General features: G+C 61.1%; 1 protein-coding gene across 1 annotated transcript; it reads right to left on the bottom strand.

Annotated features, from left to right (window-relative positions):
* Positions 1 to 114: 114 nt before the first annotated feature.
* PPP5C (protein phosphatase 5 catalytic subunit) lies at positions 115 to 12,042 on the bottom strand. The gene is made up of 13 exons (XM_064700929.1): positions 11,912 to 12,042; positions 10,126 to 10,367; positions 8,431 to 8,578; positions 7,253 to 7,374; positions 7,105 to 7,170; positions 6,928 to 7,026; positions 6,726 to 6,831; positions 5,148 to 5,290; positions 4,312 to 4,399; positions 4,175 to 4,215; positions 3,530 to 3,708; positions 1,324 to 1,405; positions 115 to 616 (listed from the first exon to the last, which is right to left on the bottom strand). Exons 1-13 carry the CDS (start codon positions 12,027 to 12,029, stop codon positions 554 to 556), a joined length of 1,497 nt encoding a protein of 498 aa, XP_064556999.1. The 5' UTR covers positions 12,030 to 12,042; the 3' UTR covers positions 115 to 553.
* Positions 12,043 to 13,983: the final 1,941 nt, after the last annotated feature.

Raw genomic sequence — 13,983 nt, forward strand, 5'->3', positions numbered from 1 at the left:
CATCCCGGTCTCCATGGCAACAAGGGCGGGGCGGGGTTTCCATGGCAACGCGACGCGGACAGCGCCCCCGCCCTGCAGCGCCCCCCAGCGGCCGGGAGCGGTAACTACCCAACGGACTTTTAATTAACTTTATTGAACGTGATTAATTAATTACAGAGATGGTAAAACCGCACGGCGGGGGGAGGGGAAAAGGAGAGGGGGAGGGGCGGCACGGGACCCCTCCCCATTCTCCCCTCCCCCCTCCCTCCCTTCCTCCTCCTCCTCCTCCTCGCACCTATTGCTCGTTAATTTGGGGAGGGGGGAGGAGGGGCGGAGGGGAGACCCCTCCCCACCCCCCCTTCAATTTCCAGGACCCCACCCCCCACCCCTGGCCCATCCCCCACCCCTGGAGCCCCAAACTGGGAGCACTGGGAAGGGGGGGGGAGGGGAATAAATACAATCTTCCAATATATTAAAACCCCCCTGGGGGGTGCTGGGGGCTGTGGGGCGGGGGGAGGTCGGGGTTGTATTTTTGGGGTGTCCGGGGGGGGTCGTGGGGACCCCCTCGGGGGGGTCACATCATGCCCAGCTGCAGGAGGGTGTTCGCGTACATCATGGGCTTGACGTTGGGGTGAGGCTGGGGGGGCGGAAAATAAAAAAAAAAAATGGGGGGGTCAGGGGGGGTTTGGGGGTGTCCCCCCACCCCAAATTGTCAGCACGGACACCCCTTGAGCGCCCCAAAAAATCCTGGGGTTGCCCCGTAAAGGTGAGATGGGAAAGAGCCCCCCCAAAGGAATGAGACCCCCTAAAATTTGCCCCAAATAAACCTTGGGGACGCCCCAAAATTATGAGACCCCCCCCAAAACTCGCCCCAAATCAAACTGGGGACACCCCCATAAAGGTGAGACCCCCCCAAAGAGCACCCCCAAAAGGATGAGACCCCTTAAAGTCCCCTCAAATAACACCTGGGACCCCCCCATAAAGGTGAGGACACCCCCCCCCCCCAGTTTTGGAGCTCACAGGATTTTGGGGTCCCTGGGTTGGATTTTGGAGGCCCCAGTTCAGATTTTTGGGGGTCCCAGGGTGGATTTTGGGGATCCCAGGATTTTTTGGGGTCTCTGGGATGAATTTCGGGGGTCCTTGGGCAGATTTTGGGGGGTCCCACATTGGATTTGGGGGTCCCTGGGTTGGATTTTTGGGAGTCCCAGGTTGCATTTTGGATCTCTCAGGATTTTGGGGTCCCAGGTTGGATTTTGGGAGTCCCTGGGCAGATTTTGGGGTTCCCAGTTTGGATTTTGGGGGTCCCAGTTCGGATTTTGGGGGTCCCAGCGCCCCCAGACTCACCACTGCTGTGAACTGGTGGAAGTCGGGGCGCAGGTCGCTGCCCCGCAGGTGGATGTAGGAGCCCTTGTTGCCCATCTGGTCACTGCAGGGGACATTGGGGACATTTGGGGACACTTGGGGACATTTGGGGACACTTGGGGACATCAGAGCACAACCTCCATGGAGCACCGAGGGTGGGGGACCACCAGGGATGGGACATTTGGGGACACTTGGGGAAGGGACTGAGGGGACAATGTGGCTGAGGGGACACTGGGCTTGGCGACACTGCAGGTCAAGGGACACTTGGGGACCAAACCAAGGGGACACTGCAGGTCAGGGGACACCGGGCTTGGGGACACCAGACCAAGTGGCCAAGGTGGCTCAGGGGACACTGGGGACAAAACCAAGGGGACAACGTGGCTCAGGGGACACCAAACCAAGTGACCAATGTGGCTGAGGGGACACCGGGCTTGGGGACAATGTGGCTCAGGGGACACTGGGGACACCACACCAAGTGTCCCACACAGCTCAAGGGACACTGGGCTTGGGGACATCAGACCAAGTGACCAATGTGGCTGAGGGGACACCGGGCTTGGGGACACTGCAGATCAGGGGACACTGAGCATGGGGACATCAGACCAAGTCACCAATGTGGCTCAGGGGACACTGGGCTTGGGGACACCGGCTTGGGGACACTGGGGACAAAACCAAGGGGACAAATGGCTCAGGGGACACCAAACCAAGTGACCAATGTGGCTGAGGGGACACGGGCTTGGGGACAATGTGGCTCAGGGGACACTGGGGACACCCACCAAGTGTCCCAACAGCTCAAGGGACACTGGGCATGGGGACATCAGGACCAAGGTGACCAATGTGGCTGAGGGACCCCCGGGCTTGGGGACACTGCAGATCAGGGGACACTGAGCTTGGGGACATCAGACCAAGTCACCATGTGGCTCAGGGGACATGGGCTTGGGGACACCGGCATTGGGGACACTGGGGACAAAACCAAGGGGACAAAATGGCTCAGGGGACACCAAACCAAGTGACCAATGTGGCTGAGGGGACACCGGGCTTGGGGACAATGTGGCTCAGGGGACACTGGGGACACCACACCAAGTGTCCCACACAGCTCAAGGGACACTGAGCTTGGGGACATCAGACCAAGTGACCAATGTGGCTCAGGGGACACTGGGCTTGGGGACACTGCAGATCAGGGGACACTGAGCTTGGGGACATCAGACCAAGTCACCAATGTGGCTCAGGGGACACTGGGCTTGGGGACACCGGGCTTGGGGACACTGGGGACAAAACCAAGGGGACAAAATGGCTCAGGGGACACCAAACCAAGTGACCAATGTGGCTCAGGGGACACTGGGCTTGGGGACAATGTGGCTCAGGGGACACTGGGCTTCGGAACACCAGACCAAGTGGCCAAGGTGGCTCAGGGGACACTTGGGACAAAACCAAGGGGACACTTCAGGTCAGGGGACAGTAGGGACAAAACCAAGCGGCCAAGGTGGCTCAGGGGACAGCTGCAGGTCAGGTGACACCAGGCTTGGGGACACCACACCAAGTGTCCCCCACATCTCACAGGGACTAAACCGAGGTGACACCAGGGGCCAAACCCAATGCCACAGCGCCACCCCCGTGTCCCCAATGTCCCCAAGGTGTCCCTCACCAGTAGTTGGGGGCAGAGAAGACGGTGACACAGTGGCCATCGTGCGCCACCTCGTAGCCCCCCCCCGTGTCCCAAACACCCAGTCCCCAATGTCCCCAGTAGTTCCCCAATCACCCCAATGTCCCCATGTCCCCAAAGTGAAGTCCCCAGTGTCCCCAATGTCCCCAATCACCCCAATGTCCCCCAATGTCCCCACAGTGTCCGGCAAGAAACACCCAAGCACCATCGTGCCACCAATCTACCCCACTTCCCCAGTGCCCCATGTCCCCAATCACCCAATGTCCCCAACACCCCAATGTCCCCCAGTGTCCCCAATGTCCCCAGGTCCCCAAGTCCCCATCACCCATAGTTGGGGTGCCGAAGACGGTGACACAACGGCCATCGTCGCCACTTGTCACCCACCCCGTGTCCCCAAGTCCCAACACCATGTCCCCAGTGTCCCCAATTGGCCCAAATTACACACCCATGTCCCACCCAACCACCCCAATGTCCCCATCCCCAAAGCCCCGTGTCCCCAATGTCCCCAATGTCCCCAGTGTCCCTCACCAGTAGTTGGGGGCGGAGAAGACGGTGACACAGCGGCCATCGTGCGCCACCTCGTAGCCCTCGGGCTTGACCTCGTGGCTGCGGATGATGAGCTCCAGGCGGTTCCGCTCCAGGAAGCGCTTGGTGACATCGGGGCCAAACTGGCAGCTGACCCCCCGCTTGCTGACCGACCGGCCGTTCTGGGGACATGGGGACATCGGGGACATTGGGGGACATCGGGGACATTGGGGGTGTTGGGGGCACTGGGGGGATTGGTGACATTGGTGACATCGGGGACATTGGGGACATTGTGGGGAGATTGGGGGATTGGGGACATTGTGGGGAGATTGGGGACATTGTGGGGAGACTGGGGGACACTGTGGGGACATTGGATACACACCCAGGGGACAGCGGGGTCAGCTGCCATGGGGGAGGTGGTGGCCGGGCTGGTGGCACTGGGAGGTTGGGGACAGGAGAAGAGAGTGGCACTGGGACATCAGGGACATGGCAGAGGGTGGCACGGGGATGCAGCAGGTGACAGCGCTGGGACATGGGGACAGGGAAAGGGACAGCAGCAGGACCTTGGGGACAGGGCAGGGGACACCCCCAAGGACCTTGGGGACACCTTAGGGACATCCCGGGGCGGGGGGGGGGGTCACAGCTCACCTGGGGCTGGGGGTCAGACCAGAGCAGGTCACACATCGGCCCTGGGGGGGACACACAGGGTGGGGAGAGGTCACAGCTCAGCCTTGGGGACACCTTGGGGACACCCTGGGGACATCCCGGGGGGGTCCCTGTCCCACCTGAGTCTGGGGGCTGCCGGTTGCGCTCGATCTTGCGGATGTCATCGAGGGTCACCCCGTCCTCGCTGAAGAGCCCCCCGTGCATGATCTGGGGGAGGGGACACGCCGTGGGGACATTGGGGACAGCAGGGGGACAGCAAGGGCCACCCTGACCCCGATGGGACAGGGACGGGGTCAGGGGGTCAAATTCCCCTGTTTTGAGGAGGCTGCAAAAAAGCGATCTATTCGAATCAACAGGACAGCCAGATAGTGAGCCCACAGCTGCCAAATTGGGACCTATTAAAATCAATGGGGCTGCCAGATTGAGAGCCCACACTGATGCCAAATTGGGATCTATTCAAATCAACGGGGCATGACAGCTGCGAGATAGTGAGCCACACCGGCTGCTAAATTGGGATCTATTACTTCCAATAGGCGCTGCCACATAGTGAGCCACAGGTTGTCAAATTGTGACCTTTAAAAGCAACGGGCCTGCGAGATAGTGAGCCACCACGGCTGCAAGATTGGGACCCATTAAAATCAACAAGGCTGCCAGATTGTGAGCCACAGGGATGCCAAATTGGGATCTATTAAAAATCAATAGGGCCCGTGCCAGTATAGGTGGGGCCAAAGGGTCTGCATAGGCCAATATAAAGGGAGATCCATTACTGTAAATGACAGCTGCAACACAGTGAGCCAAAGGGGCTGCCAAATTGGGATCCATTAAAATCAACGGGGCTGCCAGACAGTGAGTCACTACGGTGTGCCAAATAGGGAGCCATTACTGTAAATGACAGCTGCGAGATAGTGAGCAAGCTGCCTGGTTACAATGGTCCACCTCAGTTGTGTCCCCTCACCAGCACTTTGCCGTTGATGCACTGGGCCAGGGGCAGCCACTCGAAGACCTCGCTGAAGAGCGCGAACATCTGCGCCGTGTACTTGGCCTTCACCTCGCCCTCGAAGCCGTAGATCTGGTTCATGTTGTCCGTCTCGTGGTTCCCTGAGGGGACACGGGGACAACTGCCACCCCTGGGGACACTGCCTGGGGCTGGGGACACTGCCTGGGATTGGGGACATGGCCCCCAGAGTCCACATCCCCAGGGATATGGGATGGGGGACATGGGACAGGGAATGGCCCCAGGAGGGACAGGGGACAAGGGCTGGGGACAGGGGATGTGGCCCTGTGACACAGGACAGGGTCCTGCACCCTGCAGGGGACACGGGGTGGACACAACAATGGGATAGAGGGGACACAACCCCATGATGTGGCACCATGAGCTGGTCCTGGGGTTGGGGACAGGGAGGGCACCAAGGGACAGGGAGGGCACCAACCCCAAGGGGACAGGAACATCCCCAAGGGACAGGGATGGCACCAGTCCCAAAATGACAGAGATGGCACCAACCCCAAGGGGACAAGGACACCCCCAAGGGACAGAAATGTCCCCAACCACAAAGGGACAAGGACAGAACAGTCACAAAAACTCCCAATTTACAACATCTGCCAAAAAGTGATCCATAGTGTACAACGGGCGCTGCCAAATAGTGAGCCATTCGGACAACTGGGGACAATTGGGGACAACAGGGGACATCTCTAGGGACACAACCCCCCCAGAGCCAGCCAGGGGGGGCTCAGGCCTCGCCCCCCAGGCCCTGGCAGTACCTCAGAGCAGCAGCAAAATGACAGGGATGGCACCAACCCCAAGGGACAGGGATGTCCCCAATCTCAATGGGACAGGGATGGCACCAACCTCAAGGGGACAGGAACATCTCCAAGGGACAGGAATGTCCCCAACCCCAAGGGGACAAGGACAGGACAGCGACAAAAACTCCCAATTTACAAGGACTGCCAAAACGTGATCTACATATTATAAGAAGTGCTGCCAAATAGTGATCCATTGGTGACAACTGGGGACATCACACCCCCCAGAGCCAGCCAGGGGGGCCCAGGCCTCACCCCCAGGCCCTGGCAGTACCTCGGAGCAGCAGCAAAATGACAGGGATGGCACCAACCCCAAGGGACAGGGACAGGACAGTGACAAAAACACCCAATTTACAAGATCTGCCAAAAAGTGATCTATACTATAAAAGCGCTGCCAAATAGTGATCTATTCGGGACAATTGGGGAGAACAGGGGACATCACACCCCCCCAGAGCCAGCCAGGGGGGCCAGGCCTCGCCCCCAGGCCCTGGCAGTACCTCGGAGCAGCAGCAAAATGACAGTGATGTCCCCAACCCCAATGGGAGAGAGACAGGACAGTGACAAAAACACCCAATTTACAAGATCTGCCAAAAAGTGATCCACAACATACAACGGGCGCTGCCAAATAGTGATCCATTGAGGACAATAGGGGACAACAGGGGACATCAGTGGGGACACGATCCCCCCAGAGCCAGCCAGGGGGGGCTCAGGCCTCGCCCCCAGGCCCTGGCAGTACCTCGGAGCAGGTGGAAGTGGTCAGGGTAGAGCAGCTTGAAGCCAAAGAGCGTCAGGATGACCTCGACCGAGAAGGAGCCGCGGTCCACGAAGTCGCCGTTGAAAATCTGTCACCAGCTGAGGACAATGCCACCTCCCACGGGTGTCCCCAGTGTCCCCACCACCCTGTGCCACCCCCATGGGGACCCTCAGGCTGTGGATACATAAGGGTTGGCCTCGGAGGGGAGCCCGTTGAGCTCGAAGATGTTGAGCAGGTCGTAGAACTGCCCGTGGGTGTCACCGCACACTGTCACCTTCTCTGTCTGCCAGGGGACACCAATGTCACCGTGCTGGCACCTGGGGACACCCCCGGGGACACCCCCACGGGCAGCAGAACCCACCTCCTTCAACGTGGTCTCCACCAGGGTGGGCAGCTTGGCCAGCACCTCCTTCACCTGCACCAGGATCTGCGGGGTGGGGACGTGTGGGGACAGCAGGGGGGACATTTTGGGGGGGTTTCTGGGGGGATTCTGGGGGGTTTTGGGGTACCTGGTAGGCACATTTCCTGTGGAGTTTCTTCTGGTCCTTGTACCATTGCATCAGGTCCTTCATGAAGGCCAAGGTGACCTTGCCGTCCTCGAGTTTGGGGCCGCTGTACTCGTCCTCGATGGCTGTGGGGTGACAATGGGGTGACAGCGGGGTGACAATGGGGTGACAGTGGGGTGACAGTGTGGGGACAGGGTCAAGGGGTGCTGGGGACACTCGTGGAGGGGACTCTGAGAATTCCGAGGGACAAGCTCAGGGGGCACTCGAGAGCTAGGACAGAGGGGCACGAACATCCCAGAGCCTCAGGGGATACTCAGGGGACACCAAAATCATCCCAGAGACCTCAGGGGAACCTCAGGGGACACTGAGGGGACCAAACATCCCAGACTCAGGAATAGGACCCCAAACATCCCAGAGACCTTCAGGGGACACTCAGGGGACACCCATGGGACCGCAAAATCATCCCAGAGACCCTCAGGGGACACTGAGGGGACACCAAAATCATCCCAGAGACCTTCAGGGGACACTCAGGGGACCCCATGGGACCTCAAAATCATCCCAGAGACCTTCAGGGGACCTCAGGTTCCCCCTGAGCCCCCCCAAAATGATTCTTCAGCCCCTCAAGTGACCCCCTGAGCCCCCCAAAATGACCCCTGAGCCCCTCCAGGTTCCCCCTGAGCCCCCCAAAGTGACCCCTGAGCCTCCCAAAATGACCCTCTGACCCTCAAAGTGACCCCTAAGCCCCTCTAAGTGACCCCTGAGAGCCCCAAAATTACTCCTGAGCCCCCTAAAATGACTCTTGACCCCTCCAGGCTCCCCCTGAGCCCCCCAAAATGACCCCAGAGCCCCCCAGGACCCCCCCAGCCCATTGTGGGGTCTCACTCATGCTCTCGATGTCCAGCGAGTCCACCACGGAGCGCTTGTGCTCATCGCTGGCCATGGCCACCCAAGGACCCCCCTGAGCCCCCCAAAATGACCCCAGAGCCCCCCAGAATGACTCCAGAGCCCCCCATGACCCCCAGCCCGTTGTGGGGTCTCACTCATGCTCTCGATGTCCAGCGAGTCCACCACGGAGCGCTTGTGCTCATCGCTGGCGATGGCCCCCCCAGGACCACCCTGAGCCCCCCAAATTCACCCCTGAGCCCCCCAAAATGAACCCTGAGCCCATTGTGGGGTCTCACTCATGCTCTCGATGTCCAGCGAGTCCACCACGGAGCGCTTGTGCTCGTCGCTGGCGATGGCTCTCTCGAACGCTTTCTGCTTGACGATGCGGTGACACTCCTGGTACTTGAGCTTGGCGTCCTTGTCGTTGGGCCTGACCTTCACCACCTGCGGGGACACGCGGGGACAGCGTGGGGACACAGCCTGAGGGTGTGGGGACAGCTGAGGACAGCCTGGGGACAGTGGGGACACAGCCTGAGGTTGTGGGGACAGCTGGGGACATGGCCTGAGGACATGGGGACAGCCCCTCAGGGTGTGGGGACAGCCTGGGGACAGGGTGGGGACAGTGGGGACACAGCCTGAGGGTGTGGGGACAGTGGGGACATGGCCTGAGGACATGGGGACAGCCCCTCAGGGCGTGGGGACAGCCTGGAAACAGGGTGGGGACAGTGGGGACATGGCCTGAGGGTGTGGGGACAGATGGGGACATGGCCTGAGGGTGTGGGGACAGCCCCTCAGGGTGTGGGGACAGCCTGGGGACAGCCAGGGGACAGTGGGGACATGGCCTGAGGGTGTGGGGACAGATGGGGACATGGCCTCAGGACATGGGGACAGCCCCTCAGGGGGTGGGGACAGCTGGGGACAGGGTGGGGACAGTGGGGACATGGCCTGAGGGTGTGGGGACAGTGGGGACAGTCCCTCGGGTCATGGGGAGAATGGGGACACGGCCTGAGGGTGTGGGGACAGCTGTGGGACAGGGTGGGGACAGCTCCTCAGGGTGTGGGGACAGCTGGGGACACACTGACCCCAGGATGGACACCCTGACCTCAGGACACAGACACTGACCCCAGGACAGACACACTGACCTCCAGGATGGACACCCTGACCCCAGGTCACCCATGATGAACCCAGGATGGACACCCTGACCTCAGGGATGTCCCCAACCCTTCCCCTGACCCCAGGACAGACACACTGACCCCATGATGGACACACTGACCCTTCCCCTGACCCCAGGACAGACAGAGTGACCCCAGGACAGACACACTGACCCCTCCCCGTCTCTCACCATCTCGTAGTCCCTGAGGGCGGCCTTGAACTTGCCCAGGGCCATGTTCCTGACTGCACACCCCACAATGCACACCCTGACCCCAGGATGGACTCCCTGACCCCAGGACAGACACACTGACCCCAGGACAGACACACTGACCCCAGGACGGACACACTGACCCCAGGACAGACACACTGACCCCAGGACAGACAGAGTGACCCCTCCCGTCTCTCACCATCTCGTAGTCCCTGAGGGCGGCCTTGAACTTGCCCAGGGCCATGGTGCTGACTGCACACCCCACAATGCACACCCTGACCCCATGACAGACACACTGACCCCAGGACAGACACACTGACCCCAGGACAGACACACTGACCCCATGATGGACACACTGACCCCAGGACAGACACACTGACCCCAGGACAGACACACTGACCCCAGGACAGACACACTGACCCTTCCCCGTCTCTCACCATCTCGTAGTCCCTGAGGGCGGCCTTGAACTTGCCCAGGGCCATGTTGCTGGCCATGCACTGACCCCAAGACAGACAGAGTGACCCCAGGACGGACAGAGTGACCCCAGGACAGACACACTGACCCCTCCCCTGGCCCCAGGACAGACACACTGACCCCAGGACGGACACACTGACCCCACACCATCTCTCACCATCTCGTAGTCCTTGAGGGCGGCCTTGAACTTGCCCAGGGCCATGTTGCTGGCCGCTCTCCTGTAGTAGCCCTTGACGTACTTGCTGTCGAGCTGCAGCGCGCGCGTGGCGTCGGCCAGGGCGTAGCCGTAGCACTCGGTGCGCAGGTACGCCAGGCTGCGGTTGCCATAGTAGATGGCGTTGGACGGGTTCAGCTCGATGGCGCTGCTGTAGAGACGCACCGCGCTCTCGTAGTCCTTGCCTGCACACACACACACACACAGGGGTGGATCAGGGGGACAGGGGGAAAAAGGGATGAGTGACCAGAACCCAAAGGTCAGGAGTGGCCAGAACGTAAAGGTCAGGAGTGACCAGGTCCCAAAGGTGATGGTGGTTGGAGCACAAAGGTAAGGAGTGACCAGGTCCCAAAGGTAAGGAGTGACCAGAACCCAAAGGTCAGGAGTGACCAGGACCCAAAGGCTGCAAGTGGCCAGTGGTCATGTGCCAAAAGGGACAAGTGGCCCGGAGCACAAAGGCCAGGAGTGACCAGGTCCCAAACGTAAGGAGTGACCAGACCCCAAAGGGTGGGGGTGGCCAGAGCCCAGAGGGTGGGAGTGACCAGAACCCAAAGGTCAGGAGTGACCAGGTCCCAAAGGTCAGGAGTGACCAGGTCCCAAAGGCTGGGAGTGACCAGGGTCCAAGGGCTGGGGGTGGCCAGACCCCAAAGGTAAGGAGTGACCAGAACCCAAAGGTCAGGAGTGACCAGGTCCCAAAGGGTGAGGGTGGTTGGAGCCCAGAGGTAAAGAGTGACCAGGTCCCAAAGGCTGGGGGTAACCAGGTGACAAAGGTTGGAAGTGACCAGGTCCCAAAGGTCGGGAGTGACCAGATCTCAAAGGGTGGGAGAGGCCAGGGCGCAAGGTCTCAAAGGCTGGGGGTGGCCGGTGGTCATGTGCAAAAAGAGACAACTGACTGGAGCACAAAGGATGGGAGTGACCAGGTCCCAAAGGCGAGGACTGATCAGGTCCCAAAGGTTGGGAGTGACCAGGTCCCAAAGGGTGCGGGTGGGCAGGGGGTGAAGGTGAGGAGGGGCCAGAGCCCAAAGGGTGGGAGTGACCAGACCTCAAAGGTCAGGAGTGACACCACTGTCCCCTACAGATCCCAATCTGGCAGCCCCCACTGTCCCCTATAGATCCCAATCTGGCAGCCCCTACAGATCCCAATGTGGCAGCCCCCACTCTCCACTACAGATCCCAATCTGGCAGCCCCCACTCTCCCCTATAGATCCCAATCTGGCAGCCCCCACTGTCCCCTATAGATCCCAATCTGGCAGCCCCTATAGATCCCAATCTGGCAGCCCCCACTGTCCCCTATAGATCCCAATCTGGCAGCCCCCACTGTCCCCTATAGATCCCAATCTGGCAGCCCCCATTGCCCCCCATTACCCCCCACGACTCCCTATCTGGCAGCCCCCATTACCCCCAATGGCTCCCTATCTGGCACCCCACATTAACCGCTCTGGCTCCCTATCTGGCAGCCCCCGTTACCCCCCGTTAACCGCCGCCGCTCCCAATCTCGCAGACCCGTTATCCCCCGTTAATCCCCGTTAACCGCCGCGGCTCCCTATCTGGCAGCCCCCATTAACCCCAATAGCTCCCTATCTGGCAGCCCCGTTACCCCGCACTGCCCTCAGCAGCTCCCTATCTGGCAGCCCCCATTCCCGTCCATGGCTCCCTATCTGGCACCCCCCGTTCCCCGCCGTTCCCCGCCGCCATTCCCTCCCCGGTACCCCCCGTTCCCCGCCGGTACCTTTGAAGAACTCGTTGGCTTGAGCCTTGAGCTCCTCGGCCCGTTCGAGCTCGGCGGAGGTCGGGGGCCGCCCGGGGCCGGCGCCGTCGCCGCTCCCCGCCCGCTCTGTCTCCGCCATGGCCGGGCCGTAAAGCGCCGCCGCCGCCGCCGGGCGCGGCCGCCAAGCGCCGCTGTCGCAAAGCCGCGGAGGGAGGGGGGGAGCGGTGTCGTAAACCGGGGGGGGGCAAAGGAGAGGGCGGGGGTCGCGGGGTCCCCGAGGGTCCCCAATGTCCCCAAGGGTCCTCAGGTGTTCCCAGGGGTCACCAGGTGTCCCCTGGGCCCTGCCAAGTGTCCCCATCACCCTCCTGTCCCCTTGTGTCCCCATCACTTCCCGTGTCCCCAATGTCCCCGAGGGTCCCCAGGTATCTCCAAATGTCGCCAGATGTCCCCAAGTGTCCCCATTACCCTCCCTGTCCCCCGTGTACCCATCACTCCCAGTGTCCCCCGAGGGTCACCAGGTGTCCCCTGGGCCCTGCCAGGTGTCCCCCGTGTCCCCATCACTTCCCATGTCCCCAATGTCCCCAGGTGTCCCCAAGTGTCCCCATCCAACTTCCAGTGTGTCTCCCGAGGGTCCCCCCCAAGTGTCCCCAAGTGTCCCCAGGTGTCCCCTGGGCCCTGCTTTGTGTCCTTCCTGTCCCCATCACCCTCCTGTCCCCGAGTGTCCCCAGGGCCCTGCCCAATGTTCCCCCAATGTCCCCAAAATGTCCCAAATGTCTTCACTGTCCCCAATGCCCTCAATGTCCCCAAATGCCCCCAATGTCCCCAAAATCACCCCAAATGTCCCCGGTGTCCCCCAAACCTCCAATGACCCCAAATGTCCCAAATCCCCCCAATGTCCCAAATCCTCCCAAATGCCCCCAGTGTCCCCCAATGTCCCCAATGTCCCCAGTGTCCCCCAATGTCCCCAATGTCCCCAATGTCCCCGATCCCCCCAGTGTCCCCAATGTCTCCAATGTCCCCAATGTCCCCAAAATCACCCCAAATGTCCCCGGTGTCCCCAAATGTCCCAAATCCCCCCAATGTCCCCAATCCTCCCAAATGTCCCCAGTGTCCCCCAGTGTCCCCAGTGTCCCCAATCACGGTCTCACCCTCGGTGCTTTCAGAGCGCTTTATGTGGGGGAGGGGACAGCCGGGGGGGGGAGGGGTCGTACAGGGACCCCCCCCAAAGCTCCGGGGTGAGGGAGGGGATGGGGGATTGGGGGGGGGGGTGTGCGTGTGGGTCCAGCGGCTCCAAGGAGGAATTTGGGGAGGGGGCTGGGGGGTCTCAGGAGGGAATTTGGGGCATTTGGGGGGTTCCCAGGAGGGTTTGGCAGGAATTTGGGCGGGGTCCTGGGGGTCTCAGGGGGGATTTGGGTGAGTCTGGGGGGGATCTTGGGGGTCTCAGGGGGGTCCTGAGGGGGTTTTAGGGGTCCCAGGGGGGTCCTGAGAGGATTTTGGGAGAGTTTTGAGGGTCCCGGGGGTCTCAGGGGGCCTTCTGAGGGGGTTTTGGGGGGAGTTTTGAGGGTCTTGGGGGGAATGGGGGGGGTCTTGGGGGTCCCAGAGGAGTCTTGAGGGGGAATTTGGGGTCCCAAGGGGTTCCTGAGGGGGTTTTGGGGTGGCTTGGAGGGATTTTGGGGGGATTTCAGGGGATTTTGAGGGTCCAGGAGAGAATTTGGGGGGATTTTGGGGGGGTCCCAGGAGGCTCCTGAGGGGGTTTTGGGGGTCTTGGGGAGATTTTGGGGGTCCCAGGGGGTCTTGGAGAGGATTTTGGGGGGGATTTGAGGAGGGGTGGTCCCGGATTTGGGGAGGGGGGGGGAGGAGACACAAAGCCCCCACCCACCAAAAAAGGGGGGCGATTTCAGCACCAAATTTGGGGGGTCGGGACCCCCAAATTGGGGGTCGGGACCCCCCAAAGCACCAAACTGGACGGTTGAGACCCCCTAAAGCACCAAATTTTGGGGTGTTGAGACCCCCAAAGCACCAAATTTGGGGGGGTGGGACCCCCAAATTGGGGGGCTTGAGACCCCCCAGCACCAAATTGGGGGTGTCAGGAC

This window comes from Zonotrichia leucophrys, unplaced genomic scaffold, assembly GCF_028769735.1.
Source record: "Zonotrichia leucophrys gambelii isolate GWCS_2022_RI unplaced genomic scaffold, RI_Zleu_2.0 Scaffold_269_70819, whole genome shotgun sequence".
In the NCBI taxonomy this organism is placed as follows: Eukaryota; Metazoa; Chordata; class Aves; order Passeriformes; family Passerellidae; genus Zonotrichia; species Zonotrichia leucophrys.

Bases quoted from the DNA above. Each gene is read 5' to 3' on its own strand.
- PPP5C (XM_064700929.1), bottom strand. From the start codon at position 12,029: ATGGCGGAGACAGAGCGGGCGGGGAGCGGCGACGGCGCCGGCCCCGGG. The intron at 10,368-11,911 runs GTACCGGCGGGG...GTGTGTGTGCAG, and splicing joins AGCCAACGAGTTCTTCAAAG to GCAAGGACTACGAGAGCGCG. The intron at 617-1,323 runs GTGAGTCTGGGG...CCGCCCCCCCAG, and splicing joins TCCACCAGTTCACAGCAGTG to CCTCACCCCAACGTCAAGCC.